At 42.4% G+C, this 24,356-nt stretch overlaps 1 protein-coding gene across 1 annotated transcript; it reads left to right on the forward strand.

Annotated features, from left to right (window-relative positions):
- The first annotated feature begins 20,219 nt into the window (after positions 1 to 20,219).
- On the forward strand, positions 20,220 to 23,253 carry LOC149318574 (uncharacterized). Its single transcript, XM_089510054.1, has 2 exons — positions 20,220 to 21,954; positions 22,076 to 23,253. Exons 1-2 carry the CDS (start codon positions 21,873 to 21,875, stop codon positions 22,879 to 22,881), a joined length of 888 nt encoding a protein of 295 aa, XP_089366180.1. The 5' UTR covers positions 20,220 to 21,872; the 3' UTR covers positions 22,882 to 23,253.
- The last annotated feature ends 1,103 nt before the right edge of the window (positions 23,254 to 24,356 follow it).

Raw genomic sequence — 24,356 nt, forward strand, 5'->3', positions numbered from 1 at the left:
TGGCTGCCTTGGCGCGCTCCCCCCCGCCCGCGCACCAAGCCAGGACGCAAGCAGCCACCCACCTCTGCCTCAGCCTCCTCCTCTGCCTCTGCCTCCCAGGCCCAAGGAAGTGCCCAGGGTGGAGGCGTGCCAGATGGAAGAGGCGGTGGGTGGCTGCCTGCCAGTGCCTGCTGCCTTGGTGCACGCGCATGCACGTGCACAGGGAGCACCAAGCCAGGCAGGCACTTCTGCCTCCTCCTCCGCTTGGCGCGGCCTGCAACAGAGGAGGAGGAGGTGCGCCTCCTGCGCGTGCCCACGCCACCCTCCCCACCTCCCCGCCACCCTCCCCTGCCTCCCCTCGTGCACCGCCTCCTCCTTCGCTTCCTCCAAAGGGCCGCACGGCCTGGAACGGAGGAAGAGGTGGGTGGCGCAGCCACGCGGGAAGGCAGGGGAAGGTGGGTTGGCACCGCGCGGGCCCCAAACCGGGGGCTGGGGGCCAAACCGGACCGGGACCGGGAGGGGGCCCCCAAAAGCGGGTTTGTCACGGGGGCCGCCGGGTTATGGCATCCCTACCCACAAGGCCATCATAGGATATTTTGATTGAGTAAACCTTAAGTAAACCTTGGTAGAACTTTTTTTTAAAAAAATTGGAATTCTCCCTTCTAGGACCTTATCATACTGCCTCCAGTGTCCGACTTACTTCTTCTGAATTTGAGCCAAATTCAGAAGTTAGGCTGATTTTATTGCACTGACTTTCCCCTCAAAATGGCTTCCCATTGCCTCCAGTGTTGAATTCCAGCCCCATAAGTCACTTCAGCATCCATTTTTTTCCATTCTGAAACTTCTGATTTGGGAAAAATGGCCACCGGAATGACTTATGGGCCCAAATTCAACACTGGAGGCAATGGAAAGCCATTTTGAGGGAAAAGTCTGTGCGATAAAATCAACCTAACTTCTGAATTTGGCTCAAATTTGGAAGAGGTAAATCAGGCACCGGAGGTGGTGCAGTAAAGTCCCTAGAGATAAGTACCAATGTGTGATCAAGTTATTCTGGCATCTGAGTTGCACACTCCTTTAAGTGCCTCTTTCACAAAGTTTCAAAATATTAATTTTTTTGGATTACAGCTCCTAAAGTTCCTGGAAGCCTTGATTACATTTTGTGAAAGTGATGTCTACAAATCTCTGAAGAGAGAGGCTTGGAATTAAAGTCTGTATGTGTGTGAGAGAGGGAGGAGAGGGAGGGTGAGAATATATATGAACATTTTTATGAGTGTCTGTGTGTGAATGAGTTCTGGGTAATCACATCAGTGCCACATGTCAACAGAGGGGTGGTCCCACCATTTTCAGCTGTGGCCTTACCCACTGCCACCATGTGGTCCCTGGTACAGTTGCCCAGAGCCTCTTGCTGCAGTGTGACCAGATATCATAAGTGCAAAGGAGGGCAAGGCTCTGCAAAATGTAGGACATTGAAGCAAAATGTAGAACCATCTGAAATAAAACCTAAAAACAATCATATACATAGAAATTCATGTCATCTGGTTTATTTACAGCTATATTACATATACTGTATTTTATTATCCTTTTATTATTTGTATTTCATTATATTTTACTATCTTGTCCTCATTGCAAATAGGAGGATAGGATGGATCCTTCTGAACATCTTTTTTCCCTAGCAGCAGCAACAGCAGCAAAGGCGTGCCCCCAGAGCTGAGGGTGCATTTGTTCTAAGAGAGAAAAAGGAGAGCAAACATGGTGCTGCTCAATGGCATTTTTAGTCATGCTCATTTTGGAATTCATCCTGGACAGAAGGTTGAAATGTAGGACTTGTCCTGGAAAAGGAGAACATCTGGTTACCCCATGTTTCTTGTTACTGTCATTATTATAATCTTCCTGTTTGTTTATACCCCACTTTTTACTCAAAAACCAGGACTCAAGCAGCCTTACTAATTAAAACAAGTTCAATGTAGTAAAATCACACACACACACACACACACTTAAATAAAATCAAACACTACAGTTTAAAACATAGAATTAAAAAAGTTTCAAAGCAGTTTCAAAACAGCATAGCAAGTGATTAAAAACTTTCTGTAAACATCTTCAGTTCTCAAACACTTGCCAAATATAAAGACATTGCTAACTCTGCCAACTATGCCCTTGTGCCAGAAGTTGTTATCCAGCTTTGCAGTATAAGAACCAAAGTATAAATACTTTGTTCGTATGTGAAGTAGAAATAATAATATAGCTCCTACTACTCACAGACTTCACTCTGTCCCAGGTGCCCATGTTAATTAACAAAAACCCTTCTCTTCTCTCCATTTTCTACCATCCATCATAATCAGCCATGCTTCCATTCTACCCACTCTTTTCTGATCATTCCTCCACAGCAACATAGATCCCTCCAGAATATGCCCAGGGAATGACCTTACTGCCTGAAATGGGCAGAAGGTCAGATTTCTAATAAAAAAATACAAACTACTACAGATCAGAACATTTACTAGACCTTTCCCTTAACACACACACACACAGACACACATATGCATGATCCCCAAAATGCTGTACAAACAGAGAATGTCCTATAAAATTTAAATCAAGCAAAACAGATGGAGAAAATAAACAGACAATACCCGTCAAAGTGCTGGAGAACACTCATCAAATTTTAAACTTCTATAAATAAGTCATTTCCTGTCCTTTCTATCTCCCTCTTGATCATCTCAAACCCAACTTTAGTTATACTGCCTACTTTCAGATCGATCTTGCTGACCCTTTTTGTAATAAAACCACAGAACCTAGCACTCCCCAATTTCAGACTGTAATGGCACAATGTGATTCATCCAGGTTAGCCTTAACAAAGGCCCATTCCCTTATAATCTGCAAAGTAACAGAAAACAAAGTAGATGCCATTGACATACAAAACTGAAAGAGCTATTGCTCAGTGGATGCTTTGCAGCTGAAAAATTTCATGTTCAGTTCTCAGCATTTCCAGTTGCTGTTACAAAAACCATTCATACTACAGAATTATAGCATTGTTTTTCCATTTTTACTGCTATCCTATAGGAAGAATTATATAGGGAGGGCATTTAGAATTCTCAACCAGAGTGGACTAAGTGCCTCACCAGATTCCTATTCCCCGAAATCCATAGAAATGAACCACGGCTGTTACAATGGAATAATAATGATATAATTCTGTACTGTGAATAGGTTCCAAGTGATGAAAACACCTCTATTTGAATCCCTGAAGAGCCATTACCATTGAAAGCAGGATGTACTAGACTCAATGGAACACAGGTCAGACTCGCTGTTAAGGCGACCTTTGTATGACCAAAATTGTGCCCCAAGAATGATTTAATACATGGATTCAACTATCCATGGCTTGAAAATATTCCCCCCAAAATATAAATTCACAAAAGCAAACTCTGATTTTGCCATTTTATATACAATGCACTATTTTACTACATTATTTTATATAATGGGACTGGGGCATCCTTGTGAGAATTTTGTATCCATGGGTGGGGGTGGGGGGACTGAAACCCAATCCAAACAGATACTAAGGGCCCACTGTATTTATTTATTTATTTATTTATTTATTTATTTATTTCACCTAGGATTTCTGTACAGATACTGTTCTGCTCAGTAGCTGTTCTGATAATAATTTGTGAATGTTGGGTGGGGGAGCCACTATGACTGAATAATGCCATTTACTTTCTGAAATGCAAAGAAATGTATATCACTTAATAAGGAAAGATCTCCATAATGTGCCCACCTACCAATTCTCCCATCTCTCCCCAGGGAAGCATTTTTGTCCCCCCCCCCCCCAGCTAGGCTTTTGTTACTAGAGCGTGTTAATGAATGGATGGCAGGTAGCAAATCTCCTAGCAACTCATCATGTAAGGGTACAGAATAGCATTATGGAAATAATTACAAACCTTCAGAGAGTAGAATGGTTTGAATAAGAATCAGGTTGCTTCAAAGAAAAAAAAAATGAAGAAAAGATTGCAAACAAGTGACATTTTAAAGACATTTCACACATAATATAGCAACAGCCAAGGTCTCTTACAAGTGCACATTCAACAGGTAGCTGAATACAAGTCATTCCTCTTTCTCTGACATGCATATGGTCAATAGGTTTCTCCAGCACCTGTTTGTCACATTCACACATTGCTAGGGATATCCTTAAAAATATGTAATGTGTTTCTTGAGCTGGAGCGAGATATTACTGTTGTTTAATAACTGCTGCCAATCGGTTCTTGAAAAAGCAGAAAACATGCTTGCAGCACTGGGAAAATCCTTCAGATATTTGAGGATAACTATCATATTACCTCTCACTGTCTTGGTTGGCATTCTCTCTTCCAAATTTCCTGGAAATAGGCACAGTACTCCAGGTGAGATTTGACCAAAACAGAATAGATTGGAACTATCACTTCACTTGATATGGATATCATTCTGCTGATAAGGCAATCTAGAACAAAGCTTTAGCTTTATATGCCTCTGCATCATGCTGTTGATTCATGCTTATGGTCTACTTGTTTAATTTATGGTCTACTAAGATCCCCAAATCCTTCTCACACATACTGTGGTTGGGTCATGTGTCACTGATCCCATATTTTTGGCTGTGATATTTGCTGACTAAACATAAACCACTTTTCATTTTCTCTTCAGGATCACAAGGAACCACTCACAAGCACTTTCTAGGTTCAGTCTGTTAATCAGCTACAAATTCTCCTGATCTACCAAGCTTGCAATTTTATTTATTTATTTAAAAAGATCAAATCAATCTGAGAAGACTTATTTTTGAGAAACAGAAGCAGCATTGTTTTATAAGTGCTTGCAGCCATACTGCTTAATGTTCTGTTCTAGCATGTTTCTTGGTATCGGTATCAAGCTGACCATTTTGTGGTTGTTAAATTCCCTTTTAAAGCTGGGGATAGTATTTACCCAACCCTAATCTGCAGGGAATTCATTTGAAAGATAGCACAGTGGTAGGGTTGCCATAAGTCAGGACCTCCAAACCGGGACAAATGTAGGACAAGTGTAGGACAACATTTTCAAATGTAGGACAACATTTCTAAAAAATGGAGGACACGCGAAAAAAATTGGTGATTTTTAAAAAATGTTAATCTAAATGCATGTTTCTTAGGCATGATCAAAATGGAAGGCATTTTGGCATTATTCCTAGACAGATGGCAGAAATGTACTTCCCTTTCTGGCCACTCCCCCTCCCCCCATTCCAAACAGCACATTTGAGCATTGAACATGGCTTTACTTAACATGGCAATCTCTTGCATATTTCAGAGACTTATTCCACATAACCAAACCCCTTGTTGGGTTTAACACTTAGCATGGTTTAACATGGCTATGCATATTGAACATGTTAAGGTGGTTTCACAAAAAGTGGATTTGCCATTTCAGGTTTCTTGCACCAACTATACTTCTCAGAAGTGTGTACTTGGTCAAGGGACTGTGGTTTTTCTTCACTGCGCATGAGATTGTAAAAATCACAGCAACTTACATTGGCCAAGCCTCAGAGGCTTGCTGTTATCAATATCACCATTAACGAACCAAAAACACACAGAAAAGGCACTTTGGAAGGTGACACTCTCTTGGCTTCTGAAAACAGTGCCTGCATGCGTCTGAAGCTGACTCATATCATCATCACCACACTATCATTGTCAAAACAAGGGAGACTTGTTGTTTTTATATGTTGTAACCCGCCTTGATCTGTGGAAAGGCGGGCTATAAATAAATATTTTATTTATTTATTTATTTATTTATTTATTTATTTTTAACATTAAAAGCACGCAAAATAAAATTAAAAAAAACTTGAGGCCTCTGGCCACTTACCACCACCACCTCCTCCTCCTCCTCCTCCTTCTGCTCCCCCCTCCTCCTCCTCCTCCTCCTCCTCCTCAAGGCTATGGAATCCTGGGAACTGTAGCTCTGTGGATCATTCAGCCTCCTTTTGTCAAGAGAGCTCTGGTGCCACAAGAAACTACAATTCCCAGAATCCCATAGCACTGAGCCATGGATGTTTAAGGGGGGGGGGGTCAAACTATTTCTGCAGCCTTTTGCTACCCCAAAGCAAGGCAAAATCTCTTCCTTCACCAAGCCATTGAAAACCAACCCAAGTGGAGGGCTGATTGCTTCTTTCCCATTGGTCAGCTTCGGGAGAAATTTGCATATTACAAGTAAAGGTGTTTAGGGCCTCAAAAACGATCCTGTGATAAAGAATTACAAGAATACCGATGCAGTATACATTTAAAAGATGAGGCATTTAGACTCCCAGTGAAACATGAACGATTTATGGCCTTTTTTTTTCTTTTCTCACTGTCACCTGGAAAGTACTTCCTCATGCAGGGCATATATACCAACGTGAGCGGGCAAAAGCTCTGAGTGGCAGGTGTCCTGAAGACCTGCTCTCTAGGCTACGCCAGGCAGGGAGGCGGGGAGGGTGGCACACAGCCGCACAGGATGGTGGGGATGGTGGGGTGAAGTGAGGCTGCCGCTGCGCTGGGAGGCGGGGAGGGCGGGGTGGGGCTTTCCCTTCGCCTCCTCCGCCCCAGGCTGCGCGGCCCGGTTTTTGGCGGCACGATCGCGAAGCCGCCTCCAGGGCCTCGCGGGGGGGAATCCCGGGGGCGGGGCCAAACCAGGGCAGGACTGTGCGGACCCGTCCCAAACCGGGAAAGTCCCGCCCCCAGGCGGGATATGGCAAGCCTACACAGTGGGCACTGGACAGGCAGACGGTAGAGCCTGGCAGATGTGGATGTGAATTTCTAAAGGGAAGAGCAGAGAAAAGCAGCAGTGAGTTTGTATAAACACTATTACATGGACAACTTGCTGGAGTCCCACAGAGAATTTCAAAGATTCAGAATTAACGTAGTAAACACACAATTGAGTGGTCAGAATTGAAGTATTCTGAAGAATACTCAAAATTGAAGAACTGAAAGGCAGTTTAATGGGCACCGGGTGTTAAGGATAGTGCACTGCAGTTGATACTAGTGCCCCAGCTGCGCCCATTTCTTGAGGTGTCAGATCTGTCTACGGTGACACATGCCTTGATTACACCCCATTTGGACTACTGTAACACACTCTACGTGGGGCTGCCTTTGGAAACTGTTCAAAAAACTCCATCAGGTGCAAAACGCCACAACTATAATGCTGATGGGGGCCAGTTACAGGGAGTAATAACTTCCTTGTTGAAACACCTTCACTGGCTACCGATTTGTTTTCAGGCACAATTTGAATTGCTGGTCATGACCTATAAAGCCATGACCAGGTCCAGACTATTTGATATACCATATCTCCTCATACGAACCAGCCAGACCCAAGAGAAGACTTTCTCTCAGTCCAACCAAGATCAGAGAGTCGCTTGGTGAAGACATGGGAGAGAGCCTTCTCAGTGGCTGTTCCCACTCTGGAATGCCCTTCCACAGGAAGCTAGGTGGGCCTAGCCTGCTTGCTTTTCATTGGCAAGCCAAGTCATCTTTTATTTATTGATATCTGGAGGGGTTTTATGGAGCAGGTGGGTTTTAATTATGCATTTAACTTTTGGGGGGACCAAGCAGCCCACAAGTCTTGTTTTGACCACACCTGATTTGAGCACTAACCCATACATTACATTATTAGTTTGTTGAAGACCACATGATGCATCTCAGTCAGCACATGTTTATTAAGAGCTAACATTCTGTCCCAAATGTGTAGGGCTGCAGCTTTGGTTCAATGTACACATTGCAAAGAATTCTGATTCATTCTTATGCAGAGTTATGTTTTTCTTTGGCGGTGGGAGAGCTAAAAGCAACCTATCAGAGAAGAGCCCCTAAAGTTCATATCCTCTGCTTCTAGCCTAAGCTGCTTTGCTTCGTTGAAGAAATAGGGAAGCTATGGAAATTCCTGTTCTTTTCCTTCATGGGTGAAAAAGCAATCCTCCTCACCCATTCTTTTTCTTAAATGCAGCCTACCAGACTCTGCAGAGTTAGACAAAAAGGCAGAGAAAACATTGTAAACATTTTCAAAATGTGTAATAATGACAAAATATGTAACATATTATTATTATTATTATTATTATTATTATTAACACAAGCCTTGGCATTAAATTGATATTTTTCTTCTCATGCCATTCAGAAAGATTGTTCTGCTATCACTATAGTTTTGTTCAGAAGATAGATTGCTAGACAGCCAGCATGCAATTGGAAGAGGCTTGCTCAGTCCCTCATTCTCCCCCAGCTTCCTTATAACTGCCACAGGTAGAAGGCACTTGCATTTAGTAATCCTGTAGTTATTTAAATATTCTGATTCTGCATACAGAAATCACTAGAAAATAAGCTCTAACACGCAGGGCCTGAGGACCATCTGAACTGATCCTGTGAGAGTTGTTATCACACAGCATTTTCTTTAAAAATGCATAAGTTACAACACAGAGAGAAATGCAATGTGGCTTCACTGTTTTCTACATGAAGCCCATACAATTCTTTTAAAATTCTGTAGGGTATACATGAAAATGGGATAAAAATAGTACCATGGTGGTGATGAGTATAGAAATCAGGTCCTGTGTGGAAGTTGAAAGAACTGGGGTATGCTTAGCCTGAAGGAGAGAAAATGAAGGGGTAACATGACAGCAGTCATCAAATATCTGAAGGGCTACCAAGCAGAAAGTGGAACAGAATTGTTTCTCCATTGCTCCAAAGGACAAGATTGGAATGCATGGGGAGAAATTGCAAGGAAACTGGTTTCAGCCAAACTTTAGGAAATACTTCCAGTGATTTGACAATGGGACAGACTGCCTCAAAACGGGCTCTCTCAGGCTGCAGTCATACTACAGAAATAAAGCAGTTTGACACCACTTTATCAATGCCATGGCTCAAATTCTGGGATTTGTAGTTTTGTGAGATATTTAGCCTTCCCAGTCAGACAGTCCTGGTGCACCTCCAAATTACAAATCCCAGTATTCCATAGCATGATCCATGGAAGTTAAAGTGATGTCAAACTGCTTTATTTCTGAGGTGTGGCAGCAGCCTCACTCTCTCTGGAAACATTTAAGCAGAAGCAGAATGACCAAATGTGAAAGATGCTATAGCCACATTTTGCAGTGCAGACCCTGCTTTTAGCAGAGTGTTGAAATAAGCTGACCTCCAAAATGTCTTCCAACTCTATGCTTTCTGGAGTAGTTTGCTATCCTATACGTGTCTGTACAGAAGTAATCCCACATAAATTCAATAGGAATCTGAAGTAAAGGTATATATTTTCTATGTATTGCTTTGAAAACTGAACAGTGAAGAAAACTGACAGGAAGAGAATCAGTTCATTTCAAATGTGATGCTGGCAAAGAGTTCTATGGAGGCCATGGATAGCCAAACAACAACAACAAATGAATGGGTCCAAGAGCAGATCAAGACTGAACTTTCATTAGAAGCCAAGTTGGCTAAATGAAGTTTTCATACTTTTTATACTTATCATAAAACAATGTGACTCATTGGAAAAGATTACAGTGATGAGAAAAATGGAAGAAAGTAGGAAAAGAAGAAAACTGTATTACAAGTGGGCTGATTCAATCATGGAAGCCACAGCCCTGAGTCTGCAAGATCTGAGCCACACAGTTGATCACCAGGGATCTTGGGCATCTCTCATTCTTTGGGTTGCCATAAGTCAAAGTCAGCCTAAAGCTACAGCAACAAACAAAAGGTATATAGCATTGCAGACATAGTTTTCTCTTTATAATGAAGGAAAGCAGAATTTGAGAGAAAAACCTGAAAGCTCTTCGGAAAAAAAAGGGGGGAGGGGGGCTGCTCAGGGCAAAGCTTGTTTTTAAATGAGTGACAGATGCTGTGGGGTGCTCCTACATTTCAGAGTCTTTTTATATGTATTATACTCTAAATCAGGCAATTCTTTAGATCATTATTTCATATTTACTCCCTACTCCACAATTCCTTGTGCTTAAAAGAAAGCTTTGCTTTTTCATTGTTCCCAGGAGGGGGAAAACATTTATAAAAATGCTGTAAATAATACAAATGCTGTAAATAATACAAAAGCCATACAAATGCTGCCAATGTGTCCAGGGATTCACTTGTTGCTCTGTTGTGCTGCCAAAATTGGTCATTAGAGCTACATGCATAGTGGGAGAGTATGAACAGTGGCTGCTACAACTGAAGGGAACATCTGTTGTGTCTGGGGAAAATACTGCTGTTCTTTCCAAGAATATATTTGAACAAAAGAATAAGAACATAACCACTTCACCTAACTTACCTGAACTAACAAAATGGAAGAAGTAGTGGACAAAAATATTAAAGGTCATTTTCAGGAGACCTGAAAAAAACGTGTCAGCCAGGACTAATTTTGACAGGTTGCCATTCGGAGATTGATCTGATCTTAAATATTTCAGTTTCATGACTGAAATGGATCTTTAGGGCTTTTATGGTCTGAATACTGTTATTACTTCCAACTAGAATAGAGCTACTGAATCAATGGGATTTACTGAGATGTTGCCTCAGCATTCAACAGTTGAATCAATCAATCTACTCTAGTTTCAACAGAGCCTAATAAGATCAGACCTCTGTCTGCTGTCCTCTCGCGTTTCTTTTGTGAAACTGTTCAACAAGAATTTTGTTGCCATAGCTGGTCCAAGATATTTTACTGTCTGTGGCAAGCACTCTAACCAAGAGCTTGGAAAGTTACTTTTTAAGGGCTATTCATTCCCATTATTTATAACGGTGTTTAAAAAGTACTGTAGTCTATCACTTTCTTATTTTCTTTACATGCATATAAACAAAGTAACTCAGAATAGACGACTATTTTACTTGTAATTCATTATTTCTAAGCTGTGCCCATCTCAAGGTGCATAGTACCAAACCTCAGAGACATTATTTTGGGCACATGCTGTACAAGCAACCCTATCCATCCCTGGCTGTTAAAATGCAATACAAATACAGGTCATAATTAAAAATAGGCTGCTGTCTAGGGGGGGCAGGTCTTTAGCTCAAGCAGGCAGCTTCATTATGGCTAACATAAGGGTCAATTGCTTGCTTCTTACTATGTAGAAATTAGGATCAGCAAAGGGGGAAAAAGCTGCAGAAGTCATCACCGTTGAATCTCCCTTCATCAGGCAAAGTAAGATTGTCAGCCTTGAAGCTCTGCCTAGGATGCTACTATTTATTCCCTTCATTCACAAGTGTGGGAGATTATGCCTCTCACTTGCTAATCCTCAGTTTATTTGTCTCTATGATTGATTGATTGATTGATTGATTGATTGATTGAATATCCCACATTTTGCCCAAATCTTAAGGTTCAAAGAAGCTTAGAAAATTTAAAGCAGGTATAGCTAAAAGTCCATATCATACAAAAGGGTTAAAATATAATTAAAACTATTTGGTGTTATGTATAAGAAGAGGCAAATTATTTGCTTCTGTGTAAATAATGGATGATGAACCAAAATCTACTGCAGATAAGCAGTTTACTTCTAGTTATAGGAGCTACTAAAGTGAAGGACCTCAATCAAACTAAAAACTGGAATCATGCACATTCAAAACTGCATTCAGTTGTGTGTGGGACAAGGACATGGTGGGGGGGGAGGTAAGAGCCTGAGATACTAGTTCTGAATGATTGGCAGTAGCCCAACAACAATTTATGACAGACAGCATGGCATAGTAGTTTGAGTATCAGACTACAACTCTGAAGAGCAGGGTTCGATTCCTCACTCGCTCATGAAACCCACTGGCTGACCTTCAGCAAGCAGGATGCTCTCAACCTCAGTGGAAGGTAGTGGCAAATCTCCTTTGAACAAATCTTGCCAAGAAAACCCCATGATTTCTTGGCCTTAGGGACACCATAAGCCAGAAACAACTTGAAGGCACACAACATCAGTTTTACAACAGCAGCAGCAACAAAACAACTCCCATTGAAATTAAAACAAACAAACATGATTTCTAACAAAGGAGAAACACATAGACACATACTTTTCAAAGCAGTACTCTCACCCTGTGATTTTTCCCTCTTGCTCAGAAGACTGAAGACTCGGCACTGAGACTCTGGGTCAGGCCCCTAGATCAGGGAAGTTTAATGCATTCAGGAAAAAAATGCTAAATCTAACAAATGAGTGGGAATATATATATAATATCCCAAGGTGTCATTCTTGCCCTGAGCATCATCCCCCTCACCTTTGAGAATGGAGAAGAGGCTCCAAGAGATCTGGGAACTCCAACAGGTATGCTATGTTGTGCCTTGGCTTCATGAGTCTCCAGGGCCAACGTAAAACACAGCCATTACAATCATAGAAACAGCTTCCATGACCTGACCTAAATACAAACAATACCCAATATCTCAGGTAAACTGGGCTTCTAACACATGAGATAAAAATGATCTGTTCATAGACACTATTATTAGAAATATATAATTAAGATTATGAACTCTGTGTATACTTAGTTTTTTAAAATGTCATGCTGTTTGGTCATCATCAGTAAGGCACATGCAATATTTTTGTTTAAAAGGACCTTTGACAACCACATTCCTCAGGAAGCCTAAAATAATTTTGACTTCACTAATGGGTGTCATACTTCAGCTATGTCATTCTCCCCCTGCCCTTTCCCCCTTGCAGACTTTTGAAAGCATAGGATATTTGTATATCTCTGCGGCCTTCGATACCATCGACCATGGTATCCTTCTGGATCGCCTGGGGGAGTTGGGCATCGGAGGCACTGCTTTGCAGTGGTTCCGTTCCTACCTCTCAGGCAGATTCCAGATGGTGGAGCTGGGGGACTGTCGCTCCGATAGGAGGGCCCTTACATCTGGGGTCCCTCAGGGAGCGATTTTGTCCCCTATGCTATTTAACATTTACATGAAGCCACTGGGAGAGATCATCCGGAGACACGGGGCGCGATGTTATCAATACGCTGATGACACCCAAATAGTCTTCTCTATGTCTCCGACTGATGCAGTGACTAAGGATGGCATCTCTCCACTCAATGCCTGTCTGGAGTCGGTAATGGGCTGGATGAGGGAAAACAGACTCAGCCTGAATCCAGAGAAAACGGAAGTACTTGTGATAGGTTCTCCTGGTCCTGGGAAGGAGGTTTGTCCACCAGTCCTGAATGGGGTCACGCTCCCTGTGAAGGACTCAGTTCGCAGTTTGGGGGTGCTTCTTGACTCCTTGCTTCACCTGGCTCCTCAGGTGGATGCGACAGTTAGGAGCACCTGTTATCAGCTTCGGCTGATACGCCAGCTGCGTCCCTACCTGGACCGGGGGGACCTTGAAACAGTAGTACACGCACTGGTAACCTCTCGACTCGATTTCTGTAATGCGCTCTACATGGGGCAACCCTTGTACCAAACTCGGAAGCTGCAGTTGGTTCAAAATATGGCTGCCAGACTGGTCACTGGTAGCTCCAGGGCCAGCCACATAACACCTGTACTAGCAGATCTGCACTGGCTGCCAATTCGCTTCTGGGCACAATACAAGGTGTTGGTTGTTACCTATAAAGCCCTAAATGGCTTGGGCCCAGAGTACTTGAAGGACCGACTCTCTCCATACAATCAGCCCCGCACTCTCAGATCTCGTGGGGAAAAACTTTTGAGTGTTCCCAAGACAAGATACGCAGCGACTGCGCAAAGGGCTTTTTCTGTGGTGGCCCCGCAGTCTTGGAACGCTCTCCCTGAGGAGCTCCGCTTAGCCCCCTCCCTGGAGTCATTTAAGAGAAACCTTAAGACTCATTTATTTCGTCAAGCCTTCCCTCACATGTCCTGACTGTTTTGCTCCTGCATACTATTTATTGTATTTTTATATTGTTTTATTATTTTGATTGATTAATGATGGATTTTAATGATATATAGTAGTATACGATTTTTTTTTATGAAGGACTTTAGCTGTTAATTTTGATTTTTAAACTCTGATTTTTATTGTATTATATTTATAACCTGTATCATATTGTATCTTATTCTGTTTGTAAACCGCCGTGATCATAGGAACGGCGGTATATAAATAAAATTTCAATCAATCAATCAATATGTAGTGTGATTATTCTTATGAGGTTCTTTATTTCTACATTAATTTTAAGCAGGGAACATAAAACTTGCTTTCCCAGCACTATTTCAAAGTCAGATCAAATCATGAGTGTACTAGAGGGAAACATTTATACCATTTCTTCAAATCTAAAATTCAAACAGGGAAGAGACTATAATAGTAAAAAAAACCCAAGCACTATTTTCTGTCTCACATTCATCATGGTACAGTTTGCTGAAAAGGTTTAAAATGTGAAAATAGCTTTTATCTGTCACTGCTGTCATTCATACAATCATTAATGAAATATGACAGAATAATTCAAATCTCATTCATTGTCTTTGGGCCACGGACAATTTACTTTTTATTAAAGACAGATTTATCTGGTGTTGGCAATTGTACTTCTAAGCCAATGTAGTATCTGAGAGATTCATAATTATTAGGAAGTTTGATTAATAACATATCCCTTAGTGCTGCTTATTTTTAACATCTGTTCAAAGATTAATGTTGATTCATGGGTCATACCTATAACTGCATATCCTCCAACATTTCACAGCTGAAAACCAGGACATGTGTGGCCAAGGAATATGAGGGCAAGGTTAAGATGGCAAAAGTGAGGAAAAATATGCAAGCTAGGAGAGGCTACAGGAATTTGCTTTTGTGTGAGATACTGGGGAGAGCAAGATTCTACCTTCTCCTTTCCTCTTTTCCTAGCTGAAATAATTATGTACAAATCACTTTTGCACACTAAATTCAGTTTACAGCAACCAAGGAAAACTAGGAATAAAGGGGGAAAGTGGAGGAAAACAAAACTAGGACATTTTAAAAGCAGCTGAAAATGTGGAAAGACAGAGGCTTGATCAGAACTGTCCATGCCAAACTGGAAGACCTGGAGGGTATGTAACTGAGGACTGATCTCTACAAGCATATCATTAATTCAATTGTAAAAGTGTTCTTGGCCTGTACCCATGGCCACTCCAAGAATTTTGTTGCCAAAGGCAAAACAGAAAACTATGCAGTCCTCCCACTCCCCAATATAATATTCTTGGAGCCCATTCCCACTGGGTGAATAACCCACATTCAATTCCAGGTCCGCCACACTATGTTCTCCAGTCCCAAAAGGCCCCCCGTTCCCTTATGGCAGTACCTCTCAAATAGTGGGGCGCACCCCCCGGGGGGGCGAAAGGCTCCATAAAGGGGGGGCGCGAGGCTCCGTAAGGATACATTACTTATAACAATTTTATAGACAAATGATACTATTTACAGTCGCGCGGGGGGCGCGAAATGTTTTCTTTTTCCTGGGGGGGGGCATGACAGAAAGTAATTGAGAAGCACTGCCTTATGGAAAGGTGGCCTGTTTGGAATCGGTTTTTTTTTCCCGGCACGCTTGTCATTCCCATTGGGGAAGACAAGCAGCTATCCCTTTCCTTCTCCCTCTCCCCCTTCCTATCTTGGCGAAACAGCCAAGGCTGGCTGGGAGGACAGAGGGTCTCCCTCTCCATTGCCACCCTTAGATTGGGCGATCCAAGGGTGGCAGTGGCCCTAGAGGGACCCCCTTGAGGCTTCCTCTCCACTGCCACCCTTAAGATCCAGAGATCCAAAGGTGGCAGTGGTCCCAGAGGGACCCCATGGGTCTCTCTCTCCTCTGCCACCCTTGGAGCACTGCCTCTTCCTCCTCCTCCTCCCCTTCCTTCCTCCACCAACCTGCCTGCCTGCCTACCTACCTTACAAGGAAGCCGGGTGGAAGAAGAGAGGTAGCAGGCATGGAGGATGGAAGACGTGCATGCATGCATGCCTCCGTACTCCCAGCCTGCCTCTCTCCCCATTTTTTGCGGGGCCCGGAGGCAGGCCAAGAGTACGGAGGCACGCATGTTCTCCATCCTCCATGCTCCAGCTTGCCTCTCTCCTTCCGTCCTGGCCTCCTTGTAAGGTAGGCCCACGGGGCAGAAAATGAGAAGCAGACCTGGCAGCAGGGTACGGTCTGGATGGAGGAAGAGGAGGAGGAGAAGGAGGAGGGAGGGAGGGAGGGGAAAGGCTGGTGACAGGGAGATGCCAGGGGCCATTGCAGCTTCCCCTGCCATTAGGGTTGCCATTTCACGGTGGTGGGCGGGACTTTCCCGCCCCCTGGGGGGCGTGCCCGGTCCCGTCCCGCCCCCGACCCCATTCCCGGGTGGCTGCCCAACTCTGAGCTCCCAGGGCTGCTGCCTGCCTTCTATAGAGTGCTGCCTGTGCAGCTTGTCTGGAGCAGCAGCAGGAGGACTGAAACCAGCAGGGGCGGGGTCTGCTGCACTGCCCTGCCTCTATTGGCCAGCCCTCTGCTTCCTTATTTGGGCATGATGCTCCAAATTCCAAGCGGAGAGGGCTTTGCAGGCAAGTTGCTTTTTGTTCTTCCCCTCTTTCTCTTTCTCTTTCTCTTTCCCCTCCTTCTCTTCTTCTTGTTATTCCGTGTTTTTTTCTTCTCCTCTTCTTCCACCTCTCCTTTTTCTTCCTTTCTTCCCCCTCCTCATCTTCTTTTTCTCTTTCTTCCTCTCTCTAAGCCCCCCTCCTCTTCTTCTCAGGGGTCCAGGGCTTCTCAAGGCTTTGCCCCCATTAGAAAAGAAAAAAGGCTTTGGATCTGTCCCATAAATCCCTCCTAAGTTGAGACATACCTGGGAAAAAGAAGGGGCGAGGGGTTTGGGGGGTTGGAGGGGGCAAGGAAAAGGAGGAAGGGGGAATTGTTAAGAAGGCTTGGGAGTGAGAAATGTAGAAGATTATCGCACTGCGTTCTGAGACCGTTCTCATCACGTGATGAGAACGGAACGCATTTGAGTATACCGCACAGTATGTGTTCCAATCGGGTTCTCAGAACGCTTAAATGCGTTCCAAATGTGTTCCAGGAGGGTACAGATATGAATGTGTTCCCAGAGAGCTGGAACGGGATGAGAACGTTCCAACAGAGGTGTGTGCGGTATTCTTATGTGTTCTCAAATCCGTTCTCGCATTCCTCCGTCTCCTGATTGGCTGAAAGAATGCCCTTCCCTTTTAGTCCTCCAAAGTCCTAGAGCGTACTAATTTTTTCTTTGCTCTCCCATGTATGACATGCCCCCGTCTTTGACAAAAGGATTTTATCCTATTCTCTGCATACACACACGTGTGTGAGGTTTTTTTTTCTGTGCACGGGCACAAAAAAGCAGAAATGGAGACATTACATAGACATAATGCATAGCACTAAGTATCACAGGTTGCATGTTTGCAAACTGTTACCGAGTCGCAAAAGCAGAGGATACAAGTGTCTCCGGAATTGTCACAGAGTGACTTCTGTCGCCAGCATATTGCAATGTGTCTAGACATATTTATCTCTGGAGTTGTGTAAGTGACCCATCTCTGTTGTGTGTAGGCACAATACACCATGATATCCGGGGGCTGGGGTTTAAAGGACATCTGGGGTCCGCGGATGCAGCGACACCGAGGGCTGCACAAGGAAAAGGGGGGAAATTTTCTGAGCTGGGGGGGGGGAACCTGGAGGTTTCTCAGTTTTTTGTCTTTTTAAAACCTCTGTCGGGCTCTGAGGATTTGGGGCTGGCCTCCCTGCGTGCTTATGACAGATTGGGCTTTTTCCAGCTCGGCTTTGGGGCTTCTCCTCCCCCTGCAGATGATTGACAGAGGAAAGGGAGGCATTTAGGGGCAAATTTAGACTGGGGATTGGTTGTTCGGGGTCACATGTGCGGAGGCAAGGAGACTATTGGATGGCCGGGTTTTGGGTATTGAAGCCATGGAGGCCATAATGGATGAGGGGTGCTGGAATGCTGGGAAATATATGCAAATTAGCTTTAAATTTTGGACAAAACGAGCTCATAACAGCAAAAGGAGCGGGTTGTGGGCAGCAGGACAAACGGTATAGGATCGACCATATAGAAAGAGATGTCATAGAGCAAGGAACGGCGATACTCGCCATGACACGAAAGACAGTGGAAATGTGTGGGGTCTGGGTTGCTCTTGATGCCAAATTGCTCAGTCGTGGCTCCTGTCATGGGAGCTCGACATGCCGCTGTATGCTGTTATCCTTGTGGGTGACACAGAAAAGAAAGGAGTCGCCTGCAGCGGGCAGAATTCTGGAACAGCATTAAAGCCTCTCATGAGATGCTTTAATGGGCTGCCAGAAGACCGCTGGCCAATATGATCCTGTTCTCATACTGTGTGACCTACAAGGATGACAGTATATTTCGGCCTGCACAAAAAGAGGCGGGGAACTTCCCCGCCTCACATTCTGGTAAAAGAAAAGAAATAGAAAAAAACCCCTTCCCTCCCCAGTGTCCCCTGAAGGTCTCTTCCATTTTGGGAGAAAGGGTGGGGGCCATGTAGAAATGCATGCAAGGCGGAGTTTCCCACACTATAGACATCCATAGAGGGTGTGCCGGGGATTGGCAGCATGCTGGCTAATATGCAAATGGATCTTCTTCTTTGAAAAGCATGAGCAGCCCAAAGAAGAGTATTAACTAAGCCAAAATTACATCTGAGGAAGTGGGTTTATGTGTAATGTTGACCATGGTTTTCATTGCTGGCTGGTAAAATTATTTTCAAAGAACTGTTCTCCCTCCAGCATGTTAAAAAAGGGATCATTTCTGGATTTCAGGAATTATGTTCTTTTTCATCTGTAATCTGTTATGCATTTGAGAAATTATTTCATATTCAGAATTTAATTAATATTAGAATTTGTTTATAGTTCTGCACAATTTGCCACTCAAAACTTACCATTGCTGATGGATCATTAAGCAACCATGTATATCAATACTCTCTGCCTGAATATTATTATTGTTATTACTGGTAAGCTTTATTTGCCAAGTGCTGAAAGTTTACACAGCAATCTATTTCCATTGCTTTTAATTGGGATGATTTTTATTTTGTAGAACATTTCTACTTGCATGTATAAAATAACATGTATGGCCACTCTACCATGCATTTGGGATTGTTGGAATGAAGACACTTCTTGGTCACAAAGTACATGTAAAGGCTGTCAAACAGAAGCAGTATGATGTGGGCTAACTTTACAGGGGCCAACTGGTAAATGTCATACCAGCATCTACCTTGACTGTTTGGAATGCTAGCTTTTCACAGCTAAGCGAATTTGATATCTGGATAAAGGTTGTTATGTTACCTCTATCTTTATGAAACTATGTACCTTTGATGCTCTTGGCAGTGTGTATTTCCTGTACTTGGTGGCATGGTATTCAAGAAATTATCAATCTGCCAGTCTGAACAGCTATTTTTATATAGAAGTAAAGGACACTACTGTTAAGCATGGCAACAGATGTGAGTTATTAATTACAAACTGCATTTATTACACCGCGACGCAATACAACAAAACAATCTTCTCAATCTGTAATATAATAACAAACAAATGATTACCCAGAAATTGGGTTATCACACTTGTTAAAAATAAAGTCTGGTTCCCTTGGAACAACATATATGTACCATATGCAACTTTGGATGCAAGTCAAAAAAAGGTTTTATAAAAAAAACATAAGTACCCTTTTTAAAAAAAGGACAATCATAACTTCGTTATCATCGATCGATGCATGTTATTTGAAAACAAAATAACATCCATCTTACGTTAAGAGTACAGTACTGTGTCCAAACTCAAAACTTGTATTCAATAACAATGCAGTAATAAAAACATGTGTGAATACAATTAAGTGTTGGATGTTTTCTGCAGATGCAATTCAATTATATTTTCGATTTTCTTTAGTCTTCCATTCATTTTCTGTAGTACTCCCACAATTTTCCGATTGATATTTTCCTGCGTTTTCAAGGAAGATTGCACTGTACAGACAAAAGATATATACAAAAAGCTTTTAATAAGACAGTTTATTGCAATGTATTCTCTGTTTAACACAATATGTTCATATATTTCTTTTTATTTACTGTCTTGAAAGTAAAGTTTTCGTGATATTCAGTTCTCCGGTATATAGATGTAAGTTATTAATATAAACCTTAATCCTTATATGACCACCACTCTATTTTGAAAAAGACAATGCATATTTATTTAAATTCACCTGACTGTTGAAGTTCAGTTATGTAGCTGGGTACAAGAGTTTGGGGTTCTGGCAAGATGTCTCCACTACAGCAAGGTTCATCTATAGTATCTGCATGTTGATCCATATAAAAAAATTAAAGAGATAACTAGATCAGAAATTGTGCATTGAACATAGTAAGAATACTCTAGGAAAACTGCAGGTTGATAATACAACTAAAAATGTAGGACATCAAAATGTCTCCATCTTTTTGCAGTTAGAAAAAAGTAAGAAAACAGAGTGGCAATGCTGTTGTCTAATAATTTTATCCTCCATATGTACACCCATCTATCCCTTCCTATGTTGGAAAAGTATGGCGACCTCAGGGCTGGTAGTCCATTGTAGTGTTTTTTTCTTTTGGAAACTGATAAGGGAAGTAGCCTAATATGATATTGATATAGTGACTGTCTTTAGCAACTGTTCCTTATGGCTACAACACTGGAGGAATTCCATGGCATACTATGCAACAATGAGCCTTTACTTGTAAAGCTACAAACTTACCCGAGGGATTTTTTTCCTGGGAGCCATGGTTCCCCGCCATAAGCCACAGCTCTTTCATTAGGGGGAAAAAGGGTGGTTGTTTTTCTTTGGGGGGTGATGGCCCAAAACTATTTAGACTGGCCAAAAATTTTTCACGCGTCATTTTGAACTTCATGTATACCTCTTCGGCGGTGCGGTTGTAGCCATGCATTTTTAATTGCTCTGCTACCTCTCTATGCACAGGAAGAATGGGTACAGAACGGGACCTCATGAGCGTCTTTAATTTTCCGCTCCCCCTAACACTTCTCAGGAGCAGATCAATCTCCTTATTGACCCATTTGGATCCCTTACTACGCGCCATCACTGCTTCCCAATAACTTCGGCCACTCCGAAAAGTCCAGCGGGAAGAGGGATTTGCAACGTCATCACTGTGCAGGGATTCTTGGCGCCAAAACTAGACTTGCGCCCTCTAGTGCTTTTACTGCAGTGCCGGGAGTTTGGGAGTGCAGAGAGCCAGCATCAGCAGCTAAGTGCTAACGCAGAAGTTTATTTCACAGCCTCTATAATTAAATTGCAGACAGTATTATTTTATACTTTCTGTAATTAGGAAAGCCATGGATAGCCATGCAGTGACCGAAAGCAGTGCCTCCGCACAAGCAAGGGGGAGGGTGTGGAGTGCCAATGAAGTTTTGGCCTTATTGGAGATATGGAAAGAACAAAAATTGCAGACCAAATTAAAAAAGAATTACAGAAATTTGGATAAATTTAAAGTTGTATCTGATGAAATGGCAAAGAGGAACCATGTCAGATCTGCCGAGGAATGCAGATCTAAATCAAAAAAATTGAGATTTGAGTACAGAAAGGTTGTGAAACACAATCAGAGAAGTGGAAGCAACCCTATTACATGTCCCTTTTATAGGGAACTAGAGGAAATCTTTCATGGGGATGTTAGCATCACCCCTAACAGGTTATCCCGAAGTCTTGATTTTGAAAGGGAGGGTGAAACCACAAATGTGACTCAAGAAACCGCATCCACCTCCATGGCTAACACAGGCGAAGGAAGCACCCAAGAGACAACTACCAGACAAGACAGTGATGAAGGCAAGTTGCCCATCTGTAATGCCTGAAGATTTCTGCTATGTGCGTGACAACATTATTTTGTTAAAAAGACAAAGGCTTTACTCTTTTTTTCCCCTTGCATTTTTCAGATTCTGATGACACTTGTCTCGATGACACAGTCATTACGATACCTGTCACAATTTTGGAAAGTGGACCTACGCAAATAGCAGGTAGTCATATATAAATTTATGTCAATTTCTGGATCTCTGTTTTCTTCATAAATATTGTGAACCTGTATATGTGTTCAAAAGAAATAACGTTGGTGTTTAATGCTCCACTTTGAAGGTGCGACTGGAGAACAATTGGGTGACTTGGAAAGACGTGCAGATGATACAAGCGGTAGAAGCGATGGTAGGTAGCATCTGCTTTTCTAAGAAAATTCTTTGTCTACAACCCTTTACATGATGCTACCATTAGAAATAAATTTCCTTCCTGTGGGCTTAATCTATTTTCACTAATTTTTAAATTTCAGTACCTAACGATCCAGAGGACGAACCACCCAATGTATTGCTGTCTCCTGGAACAAGACTGCGTTCAAACAGGAACAGGAATCGTCGCGCCAGAAGAGGAGAACATATTGCGCGCACTATAATGCAGAGTGCAAGTCGAGAGGCCCAACTTACCCGGAGAACACAGGAACGGTTCATGGAAATTGTACACGACAGCATGAAAGACTGTAGGAGGACAGAAATGGAACTTGTAAATATTATGGAGGAAGATGTAAGGAGAAGTGCACAGGACAGACAGAGAATGTTGCAGTACATGGAGACCATGACTGAACTGTACCGGAGGAAAGTAGATCATGAATGTGCACTTCCAACGGGGCAACATGATACTGTTGCCCAAGGAACTATGCACACATCATTCAGGGCATCTCCGTGTGATATTCCTCCTTCAACACCAGGCCCAGCTGTCTTTACAGATTTCCAGGAGCAACCATCCACATCAGATTTTGGTGGGAAATGTCAAGGGAACAATTCCCCTGAACTCTTTGATGAACTTCCTCCTGCTTATGCTCCTGATGGTTGTCCTGTCACTCCTAGTAGTGAAATTAGAGATGGTGACAACACAGTAGAGAACATCAACAGGGATGTTCGGAATGTTGTTGCAGTCACTGATCCCCCAGAAAATGAAGGCTGCATTGGAACCGTGCAATGTGTGAGCAATGCAGGAACATCTTCCTTGCAAGGCGCAGTTGCACCTGTTCAAAACCAAGATAAACCATGCAGTTCTCGTACTGGGAGGATAATCAAGAAAAAAAAAATATTTTCCCCATAAGGGAAACATATAGGGAAAAGGTTCTGTTTTGAAACCTCAGATATGTTTCAGCATTCTATGTTTACCCTGTTACGTGCCCTTTGTGACCGATAAAGAGGGACTTAAACCATTTCTCCTTGAACCACAGTAAAATTTCATGTTCATGTTAAGGAAAGGTTTTGTATGTCACCATGTATATATGGATATGTTCTCACCTAATGTATATACAGTGTATATAAATGCGTGCTTTGTTGACATAATGGAAAACAAGCCACCAGACGGTTTTTTTCCAAAAGAAAAAGGATATTTAATCGTGTTTTAAAATGTTAAGTTATATTGTTGATAAAATACAGCTGTGTTCTCAGAAATTGGTCTACCGTCCTTAATATACCTAAACATTTCCACAACAATAGCAACATTATTCAGCAATGGTTTCTAGAACAGCCTTCCTTTTGGTTTTCAAGGTAGGAAACATGATGTATTAATATAAATGTAATATAAACAAACCATTTTTACACCATTGTTTTCCTATATTCCCAAAAAAGGATATTTGAAACATCAATATAGCAATTGTATAACACTTCAAAATAGATTTCCAAAATTTGGGTAAACCATGAAGCTAATCTATAACAGTCGGGTATTTATACCCCACAATAATATAAACACCACTAGCAGAACCTGATTGGGAAAAAAAAAGTTAAAAGAAAAAAGAATCTAAACAACCGTGATTCAACATTGCCGTCTGGTAAAGTTATTCACATGTTGTACATGACATGTTGTCAAACACATGTATATCAACATTTATAGATTGATACAAAGGTAAACCAAGAAGAAACGTTTGGATCAGATCAATGCTGTTGCCATAACTGAGGTGATGTTATGAAACATCAAATAATGTCAGTTTCTGGTGTTAACGACCCAAAATAATGTTAGTTACTGCAGATCTAACAGTTTGACCCTCTTTTTTGTGATTTGTAGAGTGTCCTCTGATGTTATTCGCTAAAGCGGGGAGGACAATTTTCGCAGGTGGCTCTACATCGGGATCAAGCACTTCTCCCCTCGTCTCGCAAATATTGTGCAGTATGGCACATGCTGTGACAACAGAGATGAAATTTTCCTCTTTCACAGTTAGTCTACCAGACAGACACCCCCACCTAGATTTCAATCGCGAAAAAGACCTCTCCACCACGCATCTTGCCTTGCAATGGGCGGTGTTATAAGCAAGTTTGTCAGGTGTTAATTCTCCACGATATGGTGTCATGAGCCATTTCCTGATTGGGTAGGCACCATCCCCTATAATCAGTGGTGGAATGGCTACATCGTGGACATGAAGGGTGGGATTTCCGGGCACAAAACAGCCTTCATCCATCACTTGACAGATAGCGGAATTGGTAAATATGTGGCTGTCATGAGATCTCCCACAATTCCCTACTTCAATGTCAATAAACCTCCCACTGTGATCTGTAGTTGCTTGCAGAACAATTGAAAATCCCTGC

The sequence above is a fragment of the Sceloporus occidentalis genome, unplaced genomic scaffold, assembly GCF_023333645.1.
Source record: "Sceloporus occidentalis isolate IW3139 unplaced genomic scaffold, rSceOcc1.0.p SCAF_2, whole genome shotgun sequence".
NCBI classification, from domain to species: Eukaryota; Metazoa; Chordata; class Lepidosauria; order Squamata; family Phrynosomatidae; genus Sceloporus; species Sceloporus occidentalis.

Coding starts and splice junctions, on each gene's coding strand:
- LOC149318574 (XM_089510054.1), top strand. CDS start 21,873: ATGCTCCACTTTGAAGGTGCGACTGGAGAACAATTGGGTGACTTGGAA. Junction 21,955..22,075: donor TACAAGCGGTAGAAGCGATG/GTAGGTAGCATC, acceptor TTTAAATTTCAG/TACCTAACGATCCAGAGGAC.